Source organism: Amblyomma mixtum, chromosome 8 (assembly GCF_055824585.1).
Source record: "Amblyomma mixtum isolate Tamu chromosome 8, ASM5582458v1, whole genome shotgun sequence".
Lineage (NCBI taxonomy): Eukaryota > Metazoa > Arthropoda > Arachnida > Ixodida > Ixodidae > Amblyomma > Amblyomma mixtum.
In genome coordinates this window covers 32,523,376-32,547,314 of record NC_143019.1, presented here as the reverse complement: position 1 = coordinate 32,547,314, position 23,939 = coordinate 32,523,376, and the positions used below count along the sequence as shown (strand labels likewise).

General features: G+C 44.6%; 4 protein-coding genes across 5 annotated transcripts in view; 2 read left to right on the top strand and 2 right to left on the bottom strand.

Annotated features, from left to right (window-relative positions):
* The window catches only part of LOC149331926 (uncharacterized), a 119,067-nt gene that overhangs the window by 26,248 nt on the left and 68,880 nt on the right, over window positions 1–23,939 (top strand). The window contains exon 9 of the mRNA XM_089556941.1: window positions 1,007–1,036. Coding sequence (XP_089413067.1) covers window positions 1,007–1,036 — 30 coding nt within the window. The remainder of the gene's footprint in view (window positions 1–1,006; window positions 1,037–23,939) is intronic.
* LOC149331929 (uncharacterized) lies at window positions 5,758–13,590 on the bottom strand. 2 transcript variants are annotated; one of them, XM_089556942.1, is made up of 4 exons: window positions 13,385–13,590; window positions 13,038–13,295; window positions 11,640–11,764; window positions 5,758–6,534 (listed from the first exon to the last, which is right to left on the bottom strand). In XM_089556942.1, the coding sequence occupies exons 1-4, from the start codon at window positions 13,508–13,510 to the stop codon at window positions 6,477–6,479; spliced, it is 567 nt and encodes a 188-aa protein (XP_089413068.1). In that variant the 5' UTR covers window positions 13,511–13,590; the 3' UTR covers window positions 5,758–6,476. The 2 variants fall into 2 exon arrangements, with proteins under 2 accessions (XP_089413068.1, XP_089413069.1); XM_089556943.1 differs by having other exon boundaries at window positions 11,665–11,764.
* Window positions 7,031–11,630, bottom strand: LOC149331930 (uncharacterized). The gene has a single exon (XM_089556940.1). It carries the CDS (start codon window positions 11,585–11,587, stop codon window positions 9,581–9,583), a length of 2,007 nt encoding a protein of 668 aa, XP_089413066.1. The 5' UTR covers window positions 11,588–11,630; the 3' UTR covers window positions 7,031–9,580.
* On the top strand, window positions 15,830–19,195 carry LOC149331928 (BEN domain-containing protein 5-like). The gene is made up of 5 exons (XM_089555759.1): window positions 15,830–16,109; window positions 17,721–17,854; window positions 18,204–18,342; window positions 18,488–18,562; window positions 19,065–19,195. The coding sequence occupies exons 1-5, from the start codon at window positions 16,097–16,099 to the stop codon at window positions 19,193–19,195; spliced, it is 492 nt and encodes a 163-aa protein (XP_089411885.1). The 5' UTR covers window positions 15,830–16,096.

Here is a 23,939-nt window from a genome sequence, read left to right as displayed (position 1 = left end):
TTTTTATTTATATTTATTTTGTGGTGTTGATCAATGGAGAATATTACTGAATATGTTCACGCTTAAAGATAATTGATTAGAAAAGCAGAAGGAAGAACAACCACATACCGCCAGCGGGAACCGAACCCACGACCTCCGAATTACGCGTCCAGTGCTCTACCTCGGAGCTACAGCGATGGCTGTCAAATCCTCTGCTTTAGGGGGTATTTATGTTTACAAGTAACCTAACCTTGACAATGTTCATCAGCGCCACCCACGTTCGTAAGCGGCGGACGTAGTACGTCCTGAGTTACCGCTGGTGTGACGTGGAATATCATTGAACGGCGAGGGTGGAAGCTGTGTGAGAACCCTCCTATGCTTTCTATGGCATCGAGGCTGCCAGAACCGAGGCCCTCCTTAAGCAAATAAGCAGACAAGTGAAGGGAAATGAAGGGCTTGTTATATATTTTTTAAGAGAAGCCAACAGCCACAGAAACCAGGGAACACAGGGGATTATTATTTATTTTTATTTATTTTGTGGTGTTGATCAATGAAAAATATTACTGAATATGTTAACGCTTAAAGATAATTGATTAGAAAAGCAGAAGAAAAAACAACCACATGCCGCCGTCCGGAACCGAACTCACGACCTCCGAATTACGCGTCCGATGCTCTACCTCTGAGCTACGGCGACGGCTGTCAAATCTGATTTCGGGGGTATTTATGTTTGCAAGTAACCTAACCTTGAGAGTGTTCATCAGCGCCACCCACGTTCATAAGCGGCGAACGTAGTACGCTCGGAGTTACCGCTGGTGCGGCGTGGAACGTCATCGAACGGCGAGGGTGGAAGCTGTGTGAGAACCCTCTTATGCTTCCTAAGGCATCAAGGCTGCCAGAACCGAGGCCCTCCTTAAAATCTGGAGTATATAAGCTCCCACACATCAGGGCAGTGAACCGCATTCACTTAAGGTCCACACGAAGATTTTAATCGTTCTTTTTTTGATAAGCTGCACTTTTTTTTTTTCAGATGCTCGAGGAAGGCAGAGATGAAATACAGGTAATTCACGCATACTGTTTTTTTTTTTCAAAAACAAACTTGGCAAAAAGATGAACATGGTTTGCGATGTGTAGTGGAGAAAAAAGTTAGCGGGTTGCTTGTACGTATTTTCGCAAAGTAATTTATGCAATGCTGTACTGCTATCTACTCGAGTGGTATTCATAGCAGTGTATGCAATATGTAGGTCGTCCCATACCTCCGGGCTTTTTAGTGAATCGATTTGTCTGATGGCTCTTAAATTTTTATCCACAAATCCAAATCTGACAATGTTTTCCTACCAGCAATACGCTGTCAAGAGCTGAAAAACAGTAACAAAGATTGTTACCGAAATAACACACTACATGCAATCTTCAGGCCATTTCTTTTGAGCCGTATGTTGGAGTACATATAACAACGTTCGAAACCAAAGTTTTTTTTTAAAGTGAGGACGAAAATTCTCCTCCCCTCTCAGGTGCACGGTTTCAAAGAAAACGATGCGGACTGAAGACTTTTTACCAAGGCTTCACAATAATTACATTTTGGCAGTCCGTAGGCGAGCTGCCTTTCGCACGTTCTGCGTAAAGTAACCGCACGCGAGAGCCGATCGGATGGGGAAATGTCGGAACGGCAAGATTATTTTACTATATTCAGTAACGGGTAAGTTAATAAATCTTATCCCGAATACTAATAGACAAGAATACTAATAAACAAATTTACCCAATGTTTGAGCATATATTTTTGATCCTCTGTGCAAAAAACTGCAGACCCGTTCGTCTTGCTTCAGAACAGCGGTGGAGTAAACATCTTCCGCAGTTTTTTTTTTAACAATCAAGATGACGAGCTTATAGCTGAAAAGCACGAAGTTGAATGAGGACGGTTAATTTAGTCAGAGAAAATACGTAACATCTACTTGGCATTACAAAACTTTATAAAGTAAGTCTGGAGTATTTAAGCTCCCACACATCGAAGCAGTGAACCGCATTCACTTAAGGTCCACACGAAGGCTTTAATCGTTCTTTTTTTTTTTGATAAGCTGTGCTTTTTTTTAGATGCTAAAGGAAGGTACAGATGAAGTACAGGTAATTCACGTATATTTTTTTTAAACAAAAACATCGGTCGTACAACACCATACTTTGTTGATCAAATGTTTAGGGGAAACTCCCAAGGTGGAGTAGATTTGTAATAAGGGACGAAGGGACCCCGGACCAGGACGAATTTTTCTTTAACTACGAAGTTTCTGAGAAAGCTGTATAGCTTTCCTTTGTAGCCGTATGGCTGCGCTCGGGTGGACGTCAATGAGTAATTACTCCCTTATTACCATACTTAGTGCGATGGGAGTTGCGAAGTGTCATCAGTGTTTCATGATGTAGCAGCCCTGTTTCTCTGCTGCATAGTGGGGTTCCCAAACGGGACCAAGACATTCGTCAAGAGAGCAGCGCTAAGATTCAATGCTGAAGGAGGCTGCTCCAAAAATGTCCCCCAGCAAAGATTCTTCGGTAAGGTTTTGTAGAAGCGGGTTTATCGAAATATCAAAATTTTCTTTTCGCCCTCTTTCCACCTTTCTCTCAACTGCAACGATTGCTAGTAAACTCAAAGCGTGGCATCTCTCTCCAGTTGTCCCATCTAGTAAAGCGTCATCATGTGCTTAATCATGTCGTCGTGTGCTTTTCAATATCTATTTACCTCTTGAGGAAGTACTTCTAACCATGGCTCGCGAATGGCCAGGATCGCCTCCTCGTTATTTAGCTTGTGTTTCGCTTTAGTTCCTATTTGACGCTCACGTAATACCTGAATCACTAATACCGGTTTCGAAACACATCTACTTAGACGCGTTACATGAACTTCAACAAGTTTTTAAAAATTTATCCGCGAACTATAGGGTTGATGGGGGAGAAATGCGGTAGTGTTCTTTTTTCAGCTGCCAATATGTTCCAACTCTAATTCTATTCCAATTCAGATTTCATTTTAATTCCAAGTTTATTGTCTTTCACTCCCCAGTTCCGGCGGCGCTACGATGCAAAATTTGCCCGATTGATAGTTCGCGTCGAGTACTCCCGACACTGCCGGAGAAGCGGCACAGCGGTTAAAGGTACACTGAAGAGGAATCCGAACTCATAATTTTACCGCTGTAAATCGATGTACATGTTCCGAGCGTTCTTGGAAACTTCGAATTATTGCCCTGCGCGGCCGATTTCCCTAATTTAAATCGGATTAACGTTAGGCTCGCGCTGTTTTCTTAAATTCCCCGCAAATGGTGGGAGGAGTCAACCAACCTTTCATCCAGGCCCGTGGTGGCTTGCCCCTCTGCCATAGGCGGAGTGATAAGTAGTTATCGGCGAAAGCAGAGTACACACGTATTTTTATTTCCGTGGGCCTAATTTGCAGCTATGTAGTCTCTGACTAGACCTATTTATTCACGGAAACCTAAACGAAACAAAATAAAAGCGAAAGTAATGTTGCCATGCGACTGCCTGAAAGGCACACCATGCGTTGGTCGACTCCTCCCACCGTATGTGGGGAATTAAAAAAAAAAAGATGGGAGCCGGACGTTATTCCGATTTAATTAGGGAAATCGGCCGCACAGTGCTATAAATCACGGTTTCTACGAATGCTGGGAACATGTAGACCGAGTTCCCGTGGCAGAAATACGAGTTCAGATTCCTCTTCAGTGCACCTTCAACGAGGTGTGCCACTGCAGTGGCTGGTGACTGCTGCAAACACAGTCACCGACAGTGCTTGTCAGACCAAGGTTGCTCTTCCTCAGCAATCCGACAAGAAATAGCTCTCATCAGGCTCATTTCTGCACAAAGTGCATAAAGATTAAGGGGGTGGGGGGGGGGGGGGGGAGTCTGCTAGCTAAAGTTTCGACAAGATGACGTCTGCGTCTGGGCAAAGCACTAATAATTGGCTGTATTAAACATGGCCTTCGCTCCGAGAAGGAAGCCTCGGTGAGAGGCAGGAGGGTGGAATGTGGGAAGGTTGGCCCAGGCAGGGTGGCTGCTAAAGAGGATTAGACCGACTCACCTGCAAACTCTGTGAATGATACAGTTCAGCTCAGCTGAAAGAAAAAGGGAGAGATATCAAACGTGGACTTGCTATCCAGGCAAATGTGTGCGTCCAGGCAAGGGGGCTGCGACAGGTGGTTTGGTAGACACAGCTCGGGTTGAGCTTGAAAAACTGTAATAAGGTCTTCAGCCTTACGCATAAATTCTTAAATTGCTTTCTCCAAGTTTTTCTAGGTGAACCCAACCAATACGTGCCACGCCACCTGCCACAACCCCTGTTCCCGGACACAAAGCCTTTAAAGCCCACGTTCGTTGTCTCTCCCCCCCCCCCCCCCCCCCCCCCCCCCACACACACACACACACTCCTCCTGGATTTCATTCTCCTAAGCTGCATTATTTCAGTACCAGTTTTGCAGTTCAAGCGGTCTGATCCTCTTTAGCAGCCACCCTAGCCTGGGGCCGAAATCACGAAAGAGTTCGCTTTGGAACGCGTTCGCTTTGCCGTGACGTCAGTTTGACGTTGACATCGGCGGGAGAACGGTGGGAGGAACACTGCGGGAGGACAAGGGGCAGGCAACAGCCAATCGGCTTTGTTGGGCGGTCCCATCTCGGTTGCTTGTATTTTTAAGGGGCCATATGCTAACTTCTTTGCGTTTTTAACCTCTCAATGAATGCGTTTGGCTACAATACTGCAAATTTATCACTCAGAGCCTATAAAAAAGCATACAATTTATTTTGAGACGGTTTCAATGCTTCTTGATTGGTTTGTTTTCTTTTGTGTTCCCGAGAGGGCGCTCTCAATTGTGTTGTTTTATTTTGTGTTCGCGAGAGCCCAGTCAAAAAAAACCATTGGAACCCATTGGGATTCCAATTGGTTCCAATTGGTCTCAATGGGTTCCAATTGGAAATCTCATTCCAATTGGCCAGACCAATTGGTCAGTCCAATTGGAATGCCCTTTCCAATTGGTCAGTCCAATTGGAATGCCCTTTCCAATTGGTCAGTCCAATTGGAATGCCCTTTCCAATTGGTCATCCCAAATGGACACTGCAGTGCTCCAATTGGTTCCAATTGGAATTCAAATCCCAATTGGGCAGTCCAAGTGGACAGCCCAATTGGAATGCTCATTTTGGATGTCCCAATTGGTTTCCGTTAGAATTATCATTGCATTTGGAGTGTTTATTAGTCATTGCTAATTTATTTGCCACATTCCAACTGTACACCCAGCAGTGCAAGCCATTTCATTTTTAAATTTCATTCAATTTCCTTTGTTTTTTTGTCAATTTTGCCAGTACAGCAATTTTTTCTTTCAGAAAATTTTTTAAAGCAAACAGTCTTGAATGAATTCGAGACAGTTGGCTATTAGCAATTCCTGTGAGGTTAAAAAGGCTAAATATTTAAAATGGATGTTACATCAAACATCATTTTCCTGATATTGATATCTGCTTTTAGTACTTAAGCCTCATATCACATGAAGCAACAATCAATTTTTTTCCAGATTAAGTGTACTTGTTGGTGATGCAAGGCACATCAGTTACAGGATTTGATTTATAAGATTGGGGAATTGGGCTTGCTTGTTCGCGATCATGTTGGTAAAAGCACAGACGTGCTTGTGTTGTGTTTGTTCTTTCGTCCTGTCTTCGAACTGTACGTTACCAACATGATTTTGATTTACCTCTTATATCAGCTAAATATTCATCCAATTTTTAAAATAAACAATAAAGCACAAGCACAGTAAGTACTCTAGAAGCATTATACATTTGTTTATTTTTCAGTTTTCACAAACCATGTAGGTGACCAAAGCATGAATTTATTAATCATGCTTGGCTCCATAAGACAGAACTGCATTTACAAAAATGATGGACATACTAGCACATTAAAGGGACTATGCAATGAATTAAAAGTCACTTGTAAATGTTTTCAATACTTAGAAATGATGCTAAGAAGCATTCACACCAAGTATGAGTCTTCGGAACTGAGCCAGCAATTTATTATGAATTTTTAAAAACTGCGCTTTCTAAAATTCGCGGGCCAATCGGTGTCTTCGTAGTGACCGATGTTAAAGCTAAAGTCGTGAAAATAGACGTCACTAGACTCGTGATGTCGGCAGGCCACCACACGTTGTCATTCGCTGGAGCCACAGCAGCCACGATGTCACGGGCACGCTTCCAACAGCCGTGAAAATCGTCTGCTCGAGCTGCCGCATAACCCCCTCGGGCAAGCGTGAGCCAGGGCATTGCCTTCACGCATATGTTTTCAATTTACCCCAACCGCCTCTTTCTGTCGGGAGTTCGGGAACCACTCGCAGTGCCTTTGTCGCAGTGACAAGCAAAGAAATCTGACGTGCGCCGCGATCCAGGAAGGCGAAGAGAGGTCGGAGAGACGCTGCCGACGCTGCTTCTGGGGTGCTGGGTGCGACAACCGGAAGTGGCAAACCGAACGTCAGCGAATGACGTATTCATGGGTGGGGCCCAGTCCCAAAGCTGTTTTCTTTATTTTTTCTTGATGCTCCACGCCTAGAGTAAAGAGGGGGAGAGGAGGAGCGTGATTTTTAATAATCTATAACTTCGTTGTTAGTGATGCTAGCTCAAAAATTCTTGCGCTAGGGTGACAAGTGGTGGGATGCCTATCTCTCGTCTGCTTTATGCAATCGCAATTAATTTATTGCATAGTCCCTTTAAAGAAAAACTGAAAAATGGTGTGCACAAAGGTGATGCAGCTCAGTTTCACATATTCATACATTTTCACAAAACAGAAAAACGACAAAGCGAAAAACATCACGAGAAAGCATAAAAAATTATGGAACAAAAACATTACTCAAGACTTTCAGAGATGCAAAACATACATACAGCATCAAGATAAAAAACATACAGCATCAAGATAAAAAACATACAGCACCCCAAAAAAGGCCCACATTGAAATAATGAAAATTACAGCTGGATTTATCAACACTGTGTCTACCGTTTTTATGAAGACATCAGGGGAAAATTAAGGAAAGGGGAAAGGGGGGGGGGCAAGCCCCCTCCTAGAGTGAGATTGCCATGAGAGAGATACAATGGACCCCATTCTTTTTGTCAAAGTTCAAGACTCATGGCAGACGTACTACCCCCTTCCCTCCCTTTACACACATATGCTGTAAGAGTTGCTAGAGCCAGGCACAACTCGAGAACAAAGCTGCAAATGCCTTTCAGAAAAAGGCCTACCAACCGATGCCATCATGAAACCCCCTAGTGTAAAATTTTATGTGGCTGGCAGGTGTCCCAGTGTAGTGGGATGAACTGGAATATCACCAAGCAGCAGATGCCATTGGGTGGACAGCCTCCATTGCCACCGCAGTGAGCTTTATAGGACTATACGAGGAGTGACAATACCCTGCGTGCTAGCCACCAAGTTACAAAGACAGCTGAGGGGTGCCAGCACTGCCCTACACCTAGCTTGGACCACAAGATTTCTACTGCCCACCAGTTTTCAGTGTTTTGCCAGCGTCTGGTCAAGTAGCAAGAATTCGGAATGTCTGCACTGATCCTGAAGAATATGAGTTCCAATCCATGATATGCTTTCTGCACACAAGGGGCAAACCACCAGTGGACATTCACAGAGGTTTGTGCGGTTTTTTGAACGAGTCAGGAGAATGCGGCAAAGTGGTGCCGTGAATTCTTGTCAAAACAGAAGTTCATGAAAAAAAAAAATGACTGTCGATGTGCGTAGTTCAGCCAAATGTGTTGTGCTGGGTTTTATGGCATATAGGCAACTGAGGACATCATGCGCCAAACTCATAGTTCAGCCAAATGCAAATTAGGTGCACTAGCAATTAGGTTTCACTTCGGTTCTGGTATTCGGCCTTTGTATGTTTACTTTCTGGACACGCCTCGTAAATCTGTCCCTGGCTATTTACTTCATAAGGAGGGCAAAGTATAGGTGAAGTGCACTGCACACAGAGGAAGGCTACAAGCAAACCACACATTCTGATGAAAGGCATAAAGTCAAAATGGTCTGAGATATGCACTTAGAACACAAACATTCGAATACAATCGCAATAATGCTTCCTTACTGGCATAAGAATTCTATCCCAAAGAAAAATATACCTGCAAGTCGTAATACAAACTCTGATATGTGCCTACTGAATATTAATCCAGTACATGGACATCCAATCACATGGAGGCCGAGTACCAAAAAGTTCATGTGCATTTCAGTTCAAATTATGCAACTCAGTCTCACTGAGATGAAAGCCAACAGTTCCTAGAGGCCAGTGACTATCTGTGTGTGATAGCAATCAAAAATATTTTCCAGAAGTTATGTAACATGCTTTTCCTTCCTGCAGTAGTGTAGTCCCTGAGGCATCCCACTGCAGTACTTAACAAGCACACTCACTTTAAATGATGGAAAAATATGCCTGAGAGGACAGAAAGTTGGTAGGAATCATTCGACAGAGCTTACAATGCGACAACACATATCTGAAACACGTAATGTGTCTTTCTTGTGAGTCTGCTAGGATTGCTATTTGTGCACATTACAGATCCCTTGCTCTGAATTAATATGAGGCAGTCATTAGGCATAGCATATCTCAAGCCCAGCATTGCTTTGGGACAATATTACTACCATATGCTGTCATGGTACACTAGCAACAGTGTTGGGTTGCAAACCCTCACATCTGCAGCAGTGCCTCAATGGCCACAGTATATGGCTGTTCAACACGAAGTCATGGACTCAAACACTAGCAGCAGTGGCACCATTTCAGTGGAGATGAAACACAAAACTGCGTGTATTGTGATACCAGCGCAAATTAAAGAATGTAAAGTGTTTGAAAACGATTCCAAAACACTTGTATCTTACAGCTCAGAGAATAGCTCTCAGCATGTAAATATCCATCAGTTAAAATATAACAGACACTTCACAATTATACCTAACCTAATCAGTGTGCAAGGTGTTACACAATACAGAATAAACTGTGATACTCTGCTAAATGGATCACATTTCAGCCTGACTTCAACTCTTGTACAATGGAACTGTATTAATCTTAGCGGTTCTCACAATGGGTTCTGCAGAACCCTCGGGCTTTCATTGCATGCCTCAAATTCCACCTTTTCGTTGCCCATTTTACTACCACCGATATTGTAATTGTCTTATGGTACACTGTTCCATTATACAGACTCTAGATCCTACAAGGCAGCATGGTGCGTAAAGCATTTTCTTCTTTAGCATTACATTTCAGGTCGTATTTTGACTGTGGTGGGCACACATAGCCCGCAATCTGTACAATGCTACAACCAAATAAAATTCCCAAATGAAAAAATTATTTAAAATCTAGGAGCCTACGCTAAGGCCTCTATCATCGCTCAGTTGCAAAATGTTAGATTCCAGCAATAAGACCCTGCCACGGTGGCTCAATGATTAAGGAGGCGAAACGCTTGGCACCAATGTGCTGTGTGATGTTAGTGCACGTTAAACAACTCCAGGGGGTTTAAATTGTCCGAAGCCCTCCAATACGGCTTTCCTCATAGACTGAGTCGCTTTGGGACATTAAACCGCAAAAATCAAACCAAACCAGCAATAAGCAATCATCTAAAGAGTGTAACAGCTAGGTATAGGTGAAAGAAACACACTTCCTACGTCCATAAAAACACAAATGTTGCTCACTGAAGAAAATGGCACAAGTTTTAGGTCCCTTGTGAATGAAAGAACTTTGAACAGGTGGTTCAATTCAACAGTGCCATACTTCACGACACTGCATTTTAGTGGGCGCACAAGAACATACGTGGGACCACAGCTAATGATGCTTACAATAACAGCAAAAGTGCCATTCAACAGCTGCACCACAGAGTTATTTGTCTTTTTGTTTCTGGCATAGCTTTCACCAGTGAATATGCGACCATTATGACATAAGCGAGCATATTCAACACTGTTTCCTACCTGTAGCTCTTCAGTTAAGGTGCTACTGCTGGCAGAGGGCACGTAAGGCCTTCCTCGGCCAAAGAAGCGCAACCCCTCAGAGATGAACACACTTTTATTGGTTTGTACTGCATCTAGTGCAGCACAGTACTGAATGGCACCTTCATGGGTAGAAAGTTTCAGGCATGTATCAACTACTCCCTCAATCTGCAGCACACGGCACAGCTGGTGAGGAATACCATTGGCAGCCTTGACAGCCTCCTTCAAGGTGCCATTCCCTGCCTCGAACGGATATGCAGAGTGAGCCCATAATGGACCCCAGTGCCGTACGCTCTTGCCAATGTGGAGAAGCTGGTGCATGTTATAAGTCATGCTTGCTTTTCCATAAAGGATTTGAGTGCGGCCATGGAAGTCCAATAGGAGACTCTCTGCATGAGCAAGGTCAGGAAGTGACACCTTGTGTTCCAGCAGGATATGCAAACTCTCCACCAGATATGCCCAGTGCTGCAGGTACTTCCTGTCCAAAATGCCATCCAGCACAGGCACACTATAGAAGAGCACCCAGTTCTCGAATTCTTTTGCCTTCCACCATCGCCTTTCTTTTGTGGGCCTTGGCGTGCGCTTGACATCTCTGGGAGGTGCGATGCTCATCAATTTTTCATCTACTGCAGCCTGACAGCGACCTAAGTAGAATGGAGAGCCTGCTGACTCAAGCCACATATTCAGAAACTGCCGCCCCACTCCCAACAGCATACAGTGCATATAGTCAGGAACGAAGCTCCACACTATATTGAACTGCTGCAAGTTGATGAGTGGGGAGAAAGATTTTACGCCATTAATAGGTCTCTCCTCTACAATTGCCCTCTCCATGTCTGACACCATCTGCTCCTCGCTCCTTTCAGCAGTGTCTGTTTCTTCTACAGGGTACTTCGTTGACCGCCCAACCCTCTCCCCTCTATGCAAGCACCAATTACAGCCGTAGTAGCCGTTAAACTGTGTCAAACCCTGCATGGGGGCCCTGGCCACAGAATCAACTGCACAACAAATGCAGAAGGCCTTGAAGTTTTGTTTTTTGCCTTTATGTTCAAGTTCAAATCCTTCCTCTGATAATTTGTTCAAAACCTCCACAAAGGCACCCTGAAAGATGCCCATGTGCGGTTTGTCTCTTCCAAACCAGAGACCTGCCAATACCAAATTTTTCATTCTTTCTGTCGGTGGCAGCTCGTTAATGATAAGTTGAATAGGCCAAATTGATGTACCACTCGACTTGAATACAGGGCTGCCATCTGCATTCAATGTGAAGCTGATTCTGTGCCCAACTTGACTTGTAGCAGCAACGAAGTTTTGGTACATGATGCCATCGTAAATATCACACAACGTGCCATTTGACTGGAGTGGCTGAGTCAGGTCGAGAAAGCTGCAATTCTGTAACACCTTGCACAGCTGTGAGGGAAGGTCTAATAGCACAAAAAAGGGTGCATCTGCCATGGCAGATGACCCACAAGGATGTCCACATACAGAGCATTCCAGGGGAATGTTTGCTACTGCCTCGCCAACATATACCATGCAGTGTGGGCAATAATAATGGAAGCTCATACTTGTCCCAGTGCTTTGCAAAAGCTTGCTCATCGCGTGCTTCGACTGGGGGAGGACAGGGTGGTTAAAAAAACCATTTATCATATCAATGAGGCTCAGCAGAGCACTATATGTTAACTTTGCCCTAAGTGCATACCTCAGAACCATTAACAGCATATCACCTGCTGTCACAGTTAGCACTGACGACAGGATGTCCTTGAAGAGAGAGACAAATGCACCAGTTGCATCTTGGCTTGTGCTCTCACTGGTGGCATGACGTTTCTGCATACATAAGGAATTCATCATCAATATTCAGGATGCACTCTTCCAGCAATACAGGTTTATATATGCTGCACTCACGGACGTTACGAGCACCACCTCTGAGCGCTAATTCTAGCTTTCACAGTCTAGACCAGAGCGGGTTGTGACATGTAGGTTATATAACGTGGTCTGAAACATGGCGGCCGATGACATCTGTGCAAACTGTATAATACACAAGAATGGCAGGTTGATGGACCTTGGACCTTCACGCCCATCTTGGCAATAGCAACCAGTGCTAACAAAACAATAACATTTAAACAGGTGCAAGCTAAAAGAAATACCACAGAGGTCTACTATGTGTCAAATGCTCGAGTGGTGCTGTGCAGATGAAGGGCAGCGAAACCTCAATTTTAGAGATAATACTTCAGCTTGAGCGCAGCCAGATCGACATGCACATAAACCATGCAGGCACAAGCACACTGCCACCGATATAGCAAAGCAGCTGCATTAAACTTCCACTTCAAGCACACGCTCAATTGCTGTAGACAAGGATTCTCACATTTTGCATACAGGTGGGAAAAAAATAAAAAAACAAATAAAAGACATCAAAACTGCCTTTAAAAAAATTTGGCAAGATACGCATTATTAGGCTCTTTTCTTGATGGCGTTGCATAACCCTCCTCGCAGCGCCGTCCCTGCTCCTCGGCTCTAAGGGTGTGTTCGTCGTATTTTCCCATTTTGAATTGTTTACCGCATGTTTCTATTGCACTGAGCTGTGCACCTTGTTTGAATTATTCGTAGCGGCGACTTGGGTTTCCCACGTTGAACTTACACTGATACCGCGAAAATGTTACCACGTTCAGGAACTGCCGGATAAGTGTTGCATTCGGCATTCGAGGGAAAAGGCAAGAAATTAATTCATGCATTGAGCAAAGGCAGCGGGAATGAAATTAACTACATGCAGCATCATTATTCTCTCTGTAGACTTTTTGAGAGCTGGATTCATTCCTTCTAGGACAGTGGCAAGCAGTAGGTCAACTGCACACAATTTTATTTTCCTCTGGTGCAAATAATTCAAACAAGGTGCACCGATCAGTGCAATAGAAACATCCAGTAAACAACCGAAAGCGGGAAAATGCGAGGAACACACCCTTAGAGCGGAGAAGGAGGGGCGGCGCTGCGAGGAGGATTATGCAACGCCAACAAAGAGAGCCCATTATTATTTTTTTTTTTTTTCAGACCGATGCCGCTTCATGCATATGGCACGTAAAGAATATATATATGGTGTTCTCACAGCTCTATTCTGTTCATCCTCCGGACTGCGCGCTGCTCCAACCGCGGAGTGTTCACTGCCACTGGAGGAGCATGGTTGGATGTTTTCCTCCTCATTTATACTGATGCATCCCTGTGGTGATTGCGACCTAGAGTCGTGAAGGTCGACATTTGCAACGTTAGGATATGAGCCGCACAGCGTCGAAGAGCTGCCTGAAGCAGCTTGTGAACTGACAGGCTTGTTTCTTGCAGTACTGCCGCTGTCCACTGTAGAAGATTCCTGTAACAACGTTTAAAGGATCAGTGGGCAGAAGCCCGGCGGTCACAAGCACACGTGATAGACACATGTGGTATGCATTCGATACTCACGCCTTGTTTGTTTGCAAGTGCGCGGTTGTACCAGGAGCGCGTCGATTTCGGCAGCTTGAAGGTTTCGTCGGGATTTAAATACTTTTTATATTGTCCTCGCTTCTGCCTCTTTTTTTGGCGCTCCATTGCGATTCCGAACTTTCTTTATAGGAACAACGCGTGCGTCCTCTTCCAGAAAATTACCGCACACGTGCCGCAAGCCGCAGGTACGGCTACGGCTGGCCTTGACTACGGCGTCTCTCATAGCCTGAGTTGCTTTGGGACATTAAACCCCATAAACCAACCAACCAAACTAGCCATTCGAAAACATACTGAGTGCGAATTTTAGAAGCTAAATGTTTTACACGGAATAAAAATAAAGCCATGGTTTAATTCAAATTTGTGTAGCAACAACACTTTAGCAAGTTGGCCGGTTTGGCGCTTCCATTTGGAATCATCCATATCGCCATCGCCACCGTAACAGGGGCCAGCCATGGCGGTCGCTTTGTCGAAAAATGTTAGTGCAGTCTCGTGCCCATCGTTTAGGCCGGCAGAACCATGGGTACGCATGCGTACGTACGCTATGAGGACGATAAGCGTTGCGCTATTGTCCCCATTGACTACATCAGGGGATATAAGGCCAGTGACGACGGTGACTTCAGGTCAGCTTACTATCCCGTGAAATGGATTGAGGATGACGGGAGCTACGATTATTACCGTGCAAGAGTACTGTTGCTGGGAGGTAAGTTCGAACTGTCACTTTTGTCATCCACGTGGGGGGTTTCAACTGCATCTCCGCAGAGCAACAAATATAAACAGTGACTGTTTCAACGTTAAACGCGCACTATGCGAAAGCTGCTTATCTGTCGCCAATGCTACAGACCGTTATAATTCTGATAAATCAAGAAAGTACAGGGTCGTCCACTCTTAGTTAGAATGCGCTACCGCATGGCCTTGCTCTTTGGAGGGTCACTGCGTCCGAAACGGCTGCGCATCGAAGCGAAGTGGCAGATGACGCGAAGCACCACGTCCAGGTAAACCTTCTCGTCCACCACTTTGCTGCGATGAGGACTTTGTCGTACGCGGTGGCCCTCTGAAGAGTGCGGCCACGCGCTAGCGCATTCTAACTAGTGGACGACCCTGTACATCATCCAAACTTGGTATTGAAAAACCAGGACTGTAGTACGCAATCTCTGCGACAATTTCAGCTCGAATAAGCGAGCGGTTCAGCCGAGAGAAGCATTTTACGGTGCGCGTTTAAAGTTTTAGCGTTGCAACTATCTGTATTTCAATGCGCAGTGGTTGCACGATCGACCAGCTAGTCTCAGATAGCGTAGTGTGAATGAGTGAATACGTGATAATTAAAAAAATATGCACACGTCGCCACAAAACTCAACGGTGTCGACATTTGTCTGTGTTTGGCCACCGATTAAGCTGCGTGAAAAGCTATGCTGCACGTGCGGCCATGAACAAAAGTTTGCGGGATTTGTGTTCATTAGAAAAAAAATTATTTCTGTCAGGCAAAGCAGGTCAATGAAAACAGTTGAAGCCCCCATCCACTGTTATACCAATTTGCTAGCTACCGAGACAACGCAGAACTTTTGCCCTACGACTGTATGAAAACACAGGCGGCCGACCGCGAGGGCAATAACAGGCCTTAATTGTAAAATTAAGATGCCATGGCGCCGCTATTGTTGCGTGCATAAGCCGTATTTACCTGTCTGTTTGATAACCACATATGCAGTGGAAATCGGGTGAAATAACTTTGCATTTTTTTTTTCTGCTTGCTAAGGTAATACTTGAAAAATGGGTCATACTGAGGAAGGAATCCTTGTATCCACAATTTCAGCCCGAGCCTCCTAGGCTTAGATGCACCTGATGAATTAAGGGAAAAGGTTAAACCTTGGTCAAAAGTTGAATTGATTGAGTATATAGAGTTGTGAGACGAACCGTGGGTACACTTTTAAGAAGCGGTTCTTTACTGAAATTTTTTATAGTTTACTAAACATGTGAGGTTCACCCCTTCAGAGGTGAATATTACAGAGGAATTTTGTGTCGTTAACAATGCGATGCATAATTTGGTTTTAGTATGCGAAGCAAATAATGCATGTGTGCTCTTTCTCCAATAACTGTACTACTAGCAAGTGCATCTATCTGGTGCTGTATTTTGTAGTGTCAGTGGAGGTAGAGAACACCAGATGTCCGGGAGCTCATTCAGTCCCACAGTCCAAACGAAACTTTTTGCATTTTTACATGTTGCAGTATCTAAGAACCGTAAATATTTTTGCCTGCAATTTATTTTTGCCTCTGTGAAAACATTTCAGACTCTGAAGCTGATGTTGAAAAAAAAATAAAAAAACAGCGCGTCCGTTTTATGCGAATCGTCGATTCCAGTTCAAGTGAAGAAGAACGTGAGGTGATATGCATCCTCCTTTTTTTACAGAAACCATTGGGCTCATATTCTGGTCGGTGAGACTGAGTAATCTTTTTCTGTTTTGTCCATTTATAGCAACCTAAGAAGAGAAAACATACGAGCAAAGAGAGTGTTTTGCAGGCTATTGAAAAAAAAAAAAAAAACTTAATGAAACAAATTCAGAAACGACAAAGCAGAGGGCACTCTCGGATGCCTTAACAACAATCGAGAGCCTGAAACAGCAGCTTGAAGAGAAAGACGCTGAAGTTCGAAAGCTGAGATGCCTGAATGAGCAACTACAAGAGAAAGTTATTTTGAAAATGGACGAGCTTGGTATGTTGTCTTGATTTTTTAGTACTAATTAGTTTCATTGGTTCTTGTTGTCTAGATGTAACTTCATTCCAATACATTTTAGAAATGAGTGGCTACAAAAGAGTTACTGTTGGGATGCTTTGGTAACATGATTGCAACAAGCGTTACCCACACAGACGAAGCTGTTCCATGGGGTTTGGCACTGCAGCTGTGGTACTGAATGCTTTACGAGCGTAAAAACAAAGGCAGACATATCTGGCACAAATTTGGAAATGGTGCATGCGGTGGCTCAGTGGTTAAGGCGCTCGTCTACTGAACCGGAGTGCCGAGGTTCGTACCCGACCGCGGCGGCCGCGTTTCGATGGAGGTGACACGAAAAGGCGCCCGTGTGCTGTGGGATGTCAGTGCACGTTGAAGATCCACAGGTGATTGAAATTATTCCGGAGACCTCCACTGTGGCATCTCTTTCATTTTAATTCCCTCCTTTATCCCTTGCCTTACAGCGTGGTGCGGGTGTCCATCTATAAGTGAGACAGTTACTGTGTCACTTCCTTTCCTAAAAAGAACCTATTTTCGATGTGGAGACTGTAATGTATGCAATGAAATCGTAATGTATGGCACAAAAGTAACTGATGCCCGACTTAGTGATTAGTATCTTTGTGCAAGCTGCCCTTTCTAGAGTTTTTATAAAAAGCGAATATAATTTTGAAGACAAAGCGAAACTTAGTCTGTTGTCCTGCAGTGAAAACATGTCCGAAAAAAGAAATTGCACAGTCTCGTCTGATTTCTGTCTGAATGTGAGGTCAAAAAATAATGCTCAAGTTTTACTCCCTGGATTCACATAATGAAGCTGAAAAGCAGTGGCCACCACTGATGTGTATACTGGGCAGCAGAAATATCTATAGATATTTTAAACCATGTGTGCAGGCCGGTTGCCGATGACAAGCAGTATTTATTGAAGATAGGAAGTGGGCATATGAAGACACAAGGGTGTGGCTTGATACCGCAGTCGTGGCCCAGTGGTCTGAGCGCCCGTCTCGGCTGCGGGAGGTGGTTGTTTCGAAACCCACCGCCGAACACCCACCGGTAAAATGGGTACAAGCATCCCCCGGCCTGGCGCTCGGCTTTCTTTAGGGGTGTGCGTTTGGGAGAAGTCATAAGCGGTGGCCTTGTGGTAGAGCATTCGCCTCGCATTCGGGAGGTGCTGGGTTCGATCCCCAGCGCCGCCGAGTACCCACCGGTTTCTTTAATGCGTACAAGATTTCCCCTGGCCTGGTGCTCGGCTCTTCTAGGGTGAGATGCTTGGGAAAAGGGTCGTAGACCAAAGTTGCTTTGGTTTAAGACCCTTTTTCCCAAGCATCTCACCCTAGAAGAGCCGAGCACCAGGCCAGGGGAAATCTTGTACCCATTAAAGAAACTGGTGGGTACCCAGCTGCGCTAGGGATTGAACCGAGCACCTCCCGAATGCGACGCGAATGCTCTAAGTCACTGGCAGTGTGACATCAGAGCTGTTTCACTGTGCTACAAAGCTTACATTTGCTACTTCATGCATGTGATATATTCATATGTGTGCACTATAGTGACTAATGTGTATCCCTGTGCTTGTTTCAATACTTTTCTATAATATCCCAGCCCTGAAAAATCCAACTCCGGCTCCTGAGAGGAAGATCGCAGCAGTCTCAGCAGCAGTCGCCACTCCAGCTACAGAGACTGCTGCCATCTACAATACAGAGGATTCTCCTCTGTTTGAAACCCAAGATGACATGGTATACCTGGATGCTTTCTCAAAAGCCTGAAATAATGGATTAATGAATAATAATAGCTGGGCAAAGTTTAATGCAGTTGTCAACTTGGAAAATAGGCATGAATAGCTGTATCTCATTGCTTGAAGGTGGTGCTGTGTGTGCTGAAATAATGCACTTTTCATTTGCTTCTGTAAAGCAACTGCAAACTACTGACATCTTTGTTCATTTCTGAAAATAACTGGCATAATTTATTTTGCATTTAAGACTGCCAAAAGTTAACATAAATACTCCTTTTCAAGCACTTTGCATGATAGAGTATAATGAATGTTGTGCATACAATGCATACAGATCTGCTGTTTTATACCTGCAGGTTGACATCGGGGAGGGGATCCGCATCGCGAAAAACGCTTGGACGCGAATCAAACAGTTGGAAAAAGACAGCATGTTTGTGAAGGAGCTCCTGGTGGCAATTTGGGGCACAGCAGCACTGAGGGGTCGTTCGCTTCAAGGTAATAACACAGCACTGTCGCTATTTGACTATCAGAAAGGTGATGCTTTTAAGAAGCCCTTTCGTGTTTATATATATATATATATATATAATATATAAATATATATATATATATATACACACACTGCAGTATGTCATTTTCACAGGCAAACATAGCCCCAAGTACCCGGACCGTGAGAGGAAGTGCCCGTTAACGCCACTAAAAGTGACAGTAATGCGCGGTGAGTACTTACAGCTGTCTAGGGCAGTTTTAATCTGTTCTCTTTTTTCTTGCTGCACTGCTTGCGCTTGCTATGAGCGGTACGTGAGAATCCTTTGAACATTGTCTTCCTCAAAGTTTGTGTTTTTCTGCTTATTATGGCAGCAATTGAAGCACACTGAAGCAGATTTTTCAGTTAGCCAGATTCGATATTTCATAATGCAAAATGAGGCCAGCATTGTTACTGCACTTAAATTGAAAAGGTGGTTGAAAGAATTGGATAGAATAAGTGCTTGTATTGTTGGAAATATCAATGTGAGGTTATGTACAAAGGATAAGCACAAGTGTATGGCCAATATGCAATCAAACTGCTTATTCAAAAATGTACAGTGCATTCTACTATGACAGTTTGGAAGTTTACATACAGCGCTGTAGAAGCAAGGCAGCATACTTGCATGGCCAAACCTTTGAGTCTCCTTTTGCTTGTATTGTTCATAATGTGCAGTTTCTCTTTATGGAAACAGAATGCTACAGGGAGCGCCTGGCCAAAAAGGGAATACCAGCACATATGCTTTTCCTGGCTACGAAGCAGATGAACCATTATGTCGTCGAAAAACTTGCCGACATTGAGAAGGTGGCCAAGAAGTGCGTATAATCCATGTTGTACTTTGCATGCCTTTGTACCTAGACGTCCAGTTTTGCCATTAATGGTGCTAGCATGCTTTTCATAAGTCTATCACAACAGTCTGCCCACCTGGAGGGTGACTAAGTGAAGTAAAGGGCTTATAATTAAGTCTGTGTAATTTTCTATTATGAATATTGGTCAGGTTTGGTGCTCTCGCTTTTGTGCCAAGTGAAACTGGTGCTTTAATTAATGTTTTGCTTTTTCTTACCGTAATCTTGTTTTGGTTTCATTTTGCAGGCAGGAACTTAGAGGAGAGCAGTGAAGGCATCAGGGCTTTTTTTTTTTCTGCCATGAAGATTGCTTCACACTCATCATCATCAGCCTGACTGCGGCCACTGCTGGGCAGAGGCATCTCCCATGTCTCTCCAATTAACCCTGTCCTTAGCCAGTTGTAGCCACCGTATCCCCGCAAACTTCTTAATCTCATCCGCCCACCTAACTTTCTGCCGCCCCCTGCTATGTTTGCCTTCTCTTGGAATCCACTCCGTTACCCTTGAGGACCAGCGGTTATCTTGCCTTCGCATTACATGCCCTGCCCAAACCCATTTCTTCCTCTTGATTTCAACTAGGATGTCATTAACTCGCGTTTGTTTCCTCACGTACTCCACCTCCACTGCTTTTGTATATTTATTTATTTATTTATTTATTCAAATACCCTAAAGGCCCGAGTGGGCATTACATAGGGGGGAACAACAGTAAAAACAAAGCAAGAAAAATTTTCTATAAGTACAAATATCGTTGGCCGGGAACACATTGTTGAAAAGCATCAAACACTCAAAATATAAAGGCACATGACAAAGAACACTCAGGTTTCCTTCAAACGCAAGTGGTTCAACAAGAATGCGAAAAATATGAAGGTTACAGCTCGAAGTGACGTTTTAGAGCGGTTACAAACGCTTCGTAATCATTGGCAGACGCAATGGTGCCAGGGAGTAGATTCCATTGACGGATGGCGAGGAGGAGAGGCCAATGAAAGAAGAGATTAGTTCTAGCAAAGATGGGTTCTACTTTCAGTTGGTGATCAGTGCGTGAGAATATCCAATGAGCGGGCTTGATATGGTACGAAGCAAAGGAAGAATGACTGTGATATAGTTTGTAGAAAAATGACAGTATGCAAACCATTCTCCGTTTTTCGAGAAGAGGTAAATTTAGAGCTTTCTTTATTTCAGTTACACTCGCTGATGGCGAATAGTTCTTCGATATGAACCGGGCGGCTTTATTTTGCAGGGACTCCAATTTTGTTACTAGGTATGCTTGATGGGGGTTCCAGATCAAAGAGGCGTAATCCAATTTCGAGTGAACTAATGTAGTGTATGCTAATAGCTTTGTGTCTGGATTAGCTAAACGCAGGTTACGTCTCAGGAAGCCGAGTTTTTTGGAAACTTTGTTAATAACTGTATCGATGTGCCTGTTCCATGAGAGGTCTGCTGCTAAATGCAAACCTAAATATTTTATGATGGGTGCCGATTCTACTCGCACATTGTTCAAAGTGTAATAACAAGGTTCGGCGCTAGATATTGTGGTAAATCTAACAACTTTTGTTTTTGAGGCGTTAATCTCCATTTGCCATTGTGTGCACCAGTCATTAATTTTGTTAAGGTCTGATTGTAGACTAGTAGAGTCGGAAGGATCAGTAATCTGTCTGTATATCACGCAATCATCTGCAAATAATCTGACCGTGGAATTTAGGTTATTACTTAAGTCATTAATATAAACTAAGAACAATATAGGTCCGAGTACAGACCCTTGCGGTACTCCAGATTTAATGGGGGAGAGGGACAATGAATGCCGATTAACAGACTGATACCGACTGGCCAAAAAACTCGATCCAAGAAATAACCTTAGGATTTAAGTTCAGATTCTCAAGTTTATTTATTAGACGTATGTGTGGGACTTTATCGAATGCTTTGGCGAAATCTACGAATACGGCGTCTATTTTAGAGTGAGCATGAACAGCACGATGAAGGTCAGTGATCAGTTCAAACAGCTGTGTTTCGCAAGATCGACCGTGTAAGAAGTCGTGCTGATTGACAAAAAAGAAGTTGTGCTGTACCAGATAACCCATGATGGCAGATGAGAGTATGTGCTCGAGCAATTTGCAGCTGATGTTAGTTAACGAAATGGGCTTGTAATTTGAAGGTTTAGAAGCATCGCCAGATTTAAAAACGGGAATGACGCGCGCAATTTTCCAGTCGTTTGGAACACAACTCGTGTCAACGGATTGCTGAAAAATAGCAGCTAAGATGGGGCATATTGCAGGTTTTGCTATTTTGAGTAATTTAGGACATATCCCATCGAGGCCGGGTGCGGAGTTAGCGGGTAGACGGTCTATGGCAGAGGATACGCCCTCTGGCATGACAGTTATGTCGGGCATAGTTGAATGCAGCTTTGTAAATCGCAGGTCAGAAGGTAAAGGGCTCTCATCTGTGAACACTGAGCAAAAAAATTGGTTAAATTCCTCCGCTACCTCTGGGGAGGTAAGGAGCTTGCCTTCTTTAGTTATTGACACTGAGGAGTTGGAACTGTAATTTGGATTAACAACTCGCCAAAACTTTTTAGGATTGTTCTTTAACAGATGCGAAATGTCATGGTTATAAAACTTGTCTTTTGCGTCTTCAATTTCAGTTTTGCACAGTTGCGCATGTGTGCGGTATTGATTCCAATCGCGCGCAGATCCTGACACTTTATATTTCGCGTACAACCTTTTCTTTTTGTTTATACATCTTTTGATGCTCCTTGTGAACCATGTGCTTTCTGTATATATTTGTATGCTGCCATGAATAGATTGCTTCCAACTGTTTTCTTGTGTTTATATTGAATGCAAATGTAAACAGTACACCCTCCATTCCAGAACCTACCGTATTCTGCTAGTCAGGCTCACTGGACACAAATTGGTTAGTAGGACAGACCAGTTAAACTGAATCAGTCAGACCTATTGATCACAGTGTCTCACCAGTTAAATTCTCTCACTGAAGCTAATTCAGTGCAATTGCACTCATGTCTGCCCTATTGGGTCCAACTGTGTGTCCCACTGACCTCTGCATACTGTGGGTTCAACCCACTAGACCCATTGTACACTCTGGGTCTGACCCATTGGGTCCAATTGGTATGTCCTACGAGACCCATTGTGTGCAGTGGGTCTGACCCATTGGATTCAACTGGTGTGTCCCACTGGACCCATTGTATGTAGTGGGTCTGACCCATTGGGTCCAATTGGTGTGTCCCACTGGACCCATTGTATAGTGTGGGTCTGACCCATTGGGTCCAATTGGTGTGTCCCACTGGACCCATTGTATAGTGTGGGTCTGACCCATTGGGTCCAATTGGTATGTCCTACGAGACCCATTGTATGCAGTGGGTCTGACCCATTGGGTCCAATTGGTGTGTCCCACTGGACCCATTGTATAGTGTGGGTCTGACCCATTGGGTCCAATTGGTGTGTCCCATTGGACCCATTGTATAGTGTGGGTCTGACCCATTGGGTCCAATTGGTGTGTCCCACTGGACCCATTGTATAGTGTGGGTCTGACCCATTGGGTCCAATTGGTGTGTCCCATTGGACCCATTGTATAGTGTGGGTCTGACCCATTGTATAGTGTGGGTCTGACCCATTGGGTCCAATTGGTAAAGGGCTAAAAACACAATTGGGAAGTCCAATTGGCTACAGTTGGTTCCAATTGGAAATTTCCAATTGGTTCCAATTGTTTTTTTTTGACTGGGGAGGGCGATAGGCATTTTGAACTTGCGCGGGAGACTTCACGTGTCAGCACTTGTCAGCTTGACATTTTCACTAGTCGTCATGTCAACGCACAAAGGTTGTCGCCTGGGCCCGCACGTCTCGATGCGCCAGCGTGAAGTGCTCGTTGAGTTCATGGAGGAACATTGAAGCCTTCGTGTGAGCTCGACGCACCCGACGACGCCGGGGATGAGACCACGATCCAAAAACTCTGCCTTGGCGCGGGACTTCTCCTCGGGAGTCGAAGGAAACGACACCCAGTTTTTCTCCGTGCCGACACGCACGATTGCCTGAGCGACGGCCAAAATCGTCCGGCTCACAGACGACTGCGGGAGCCGTATAGTTGCCTCGCTGCCGACTGCCGCCTGGAAGCCCCCGGTAGCGAAGAACCGTTGGGCTCAGAGTACTTTGCGCTCTGTTGTGAGCGCACTTTTCCTCGTTGGTCCAAGGTGGGGTTTGAGCTCTTCGCATAGCTGGCGTACAAGTAGCTTCGACAGCCTGAAGTGCCTTCGGAAAGCATCGTCAGGCATGTCGAAAGGATTGTCATGCACGCGCGACCGCCAGGGCCGCCGATCACATTCGCTGAGCACCGCGAACAACAGCGGGGCGGCGGGAGGTACCGGCATGTCTCTCCTCGCGCTGAAGCGAACGCCACTTTCAGAGTTCCGCACACAGCGACCGAACGCGTTCTCTTTCACTTGATTGACATGTCTCGTGACGTAAACAAAATCCGTGTTCCCGCCTCCCTGAAGTGACGTCAGCGCCAGCGGTGACGACACACGACCAATGGAGCGAGGTGGCAAGAGAGAAAGCGAACGCGTTCCAAAGCGAACACTCTCGTGGATTCGGCCCCTGGACCACAGATCTTCAAGTACGCGTTCCCATCCCATGCTCCTCCCGTCTCCACTCCCCCTTCGGAGCGAAAGCCATACTTAACGCCCTCAACGCTTTGCCGAGACGTAGACAAGTCCTCTTGTC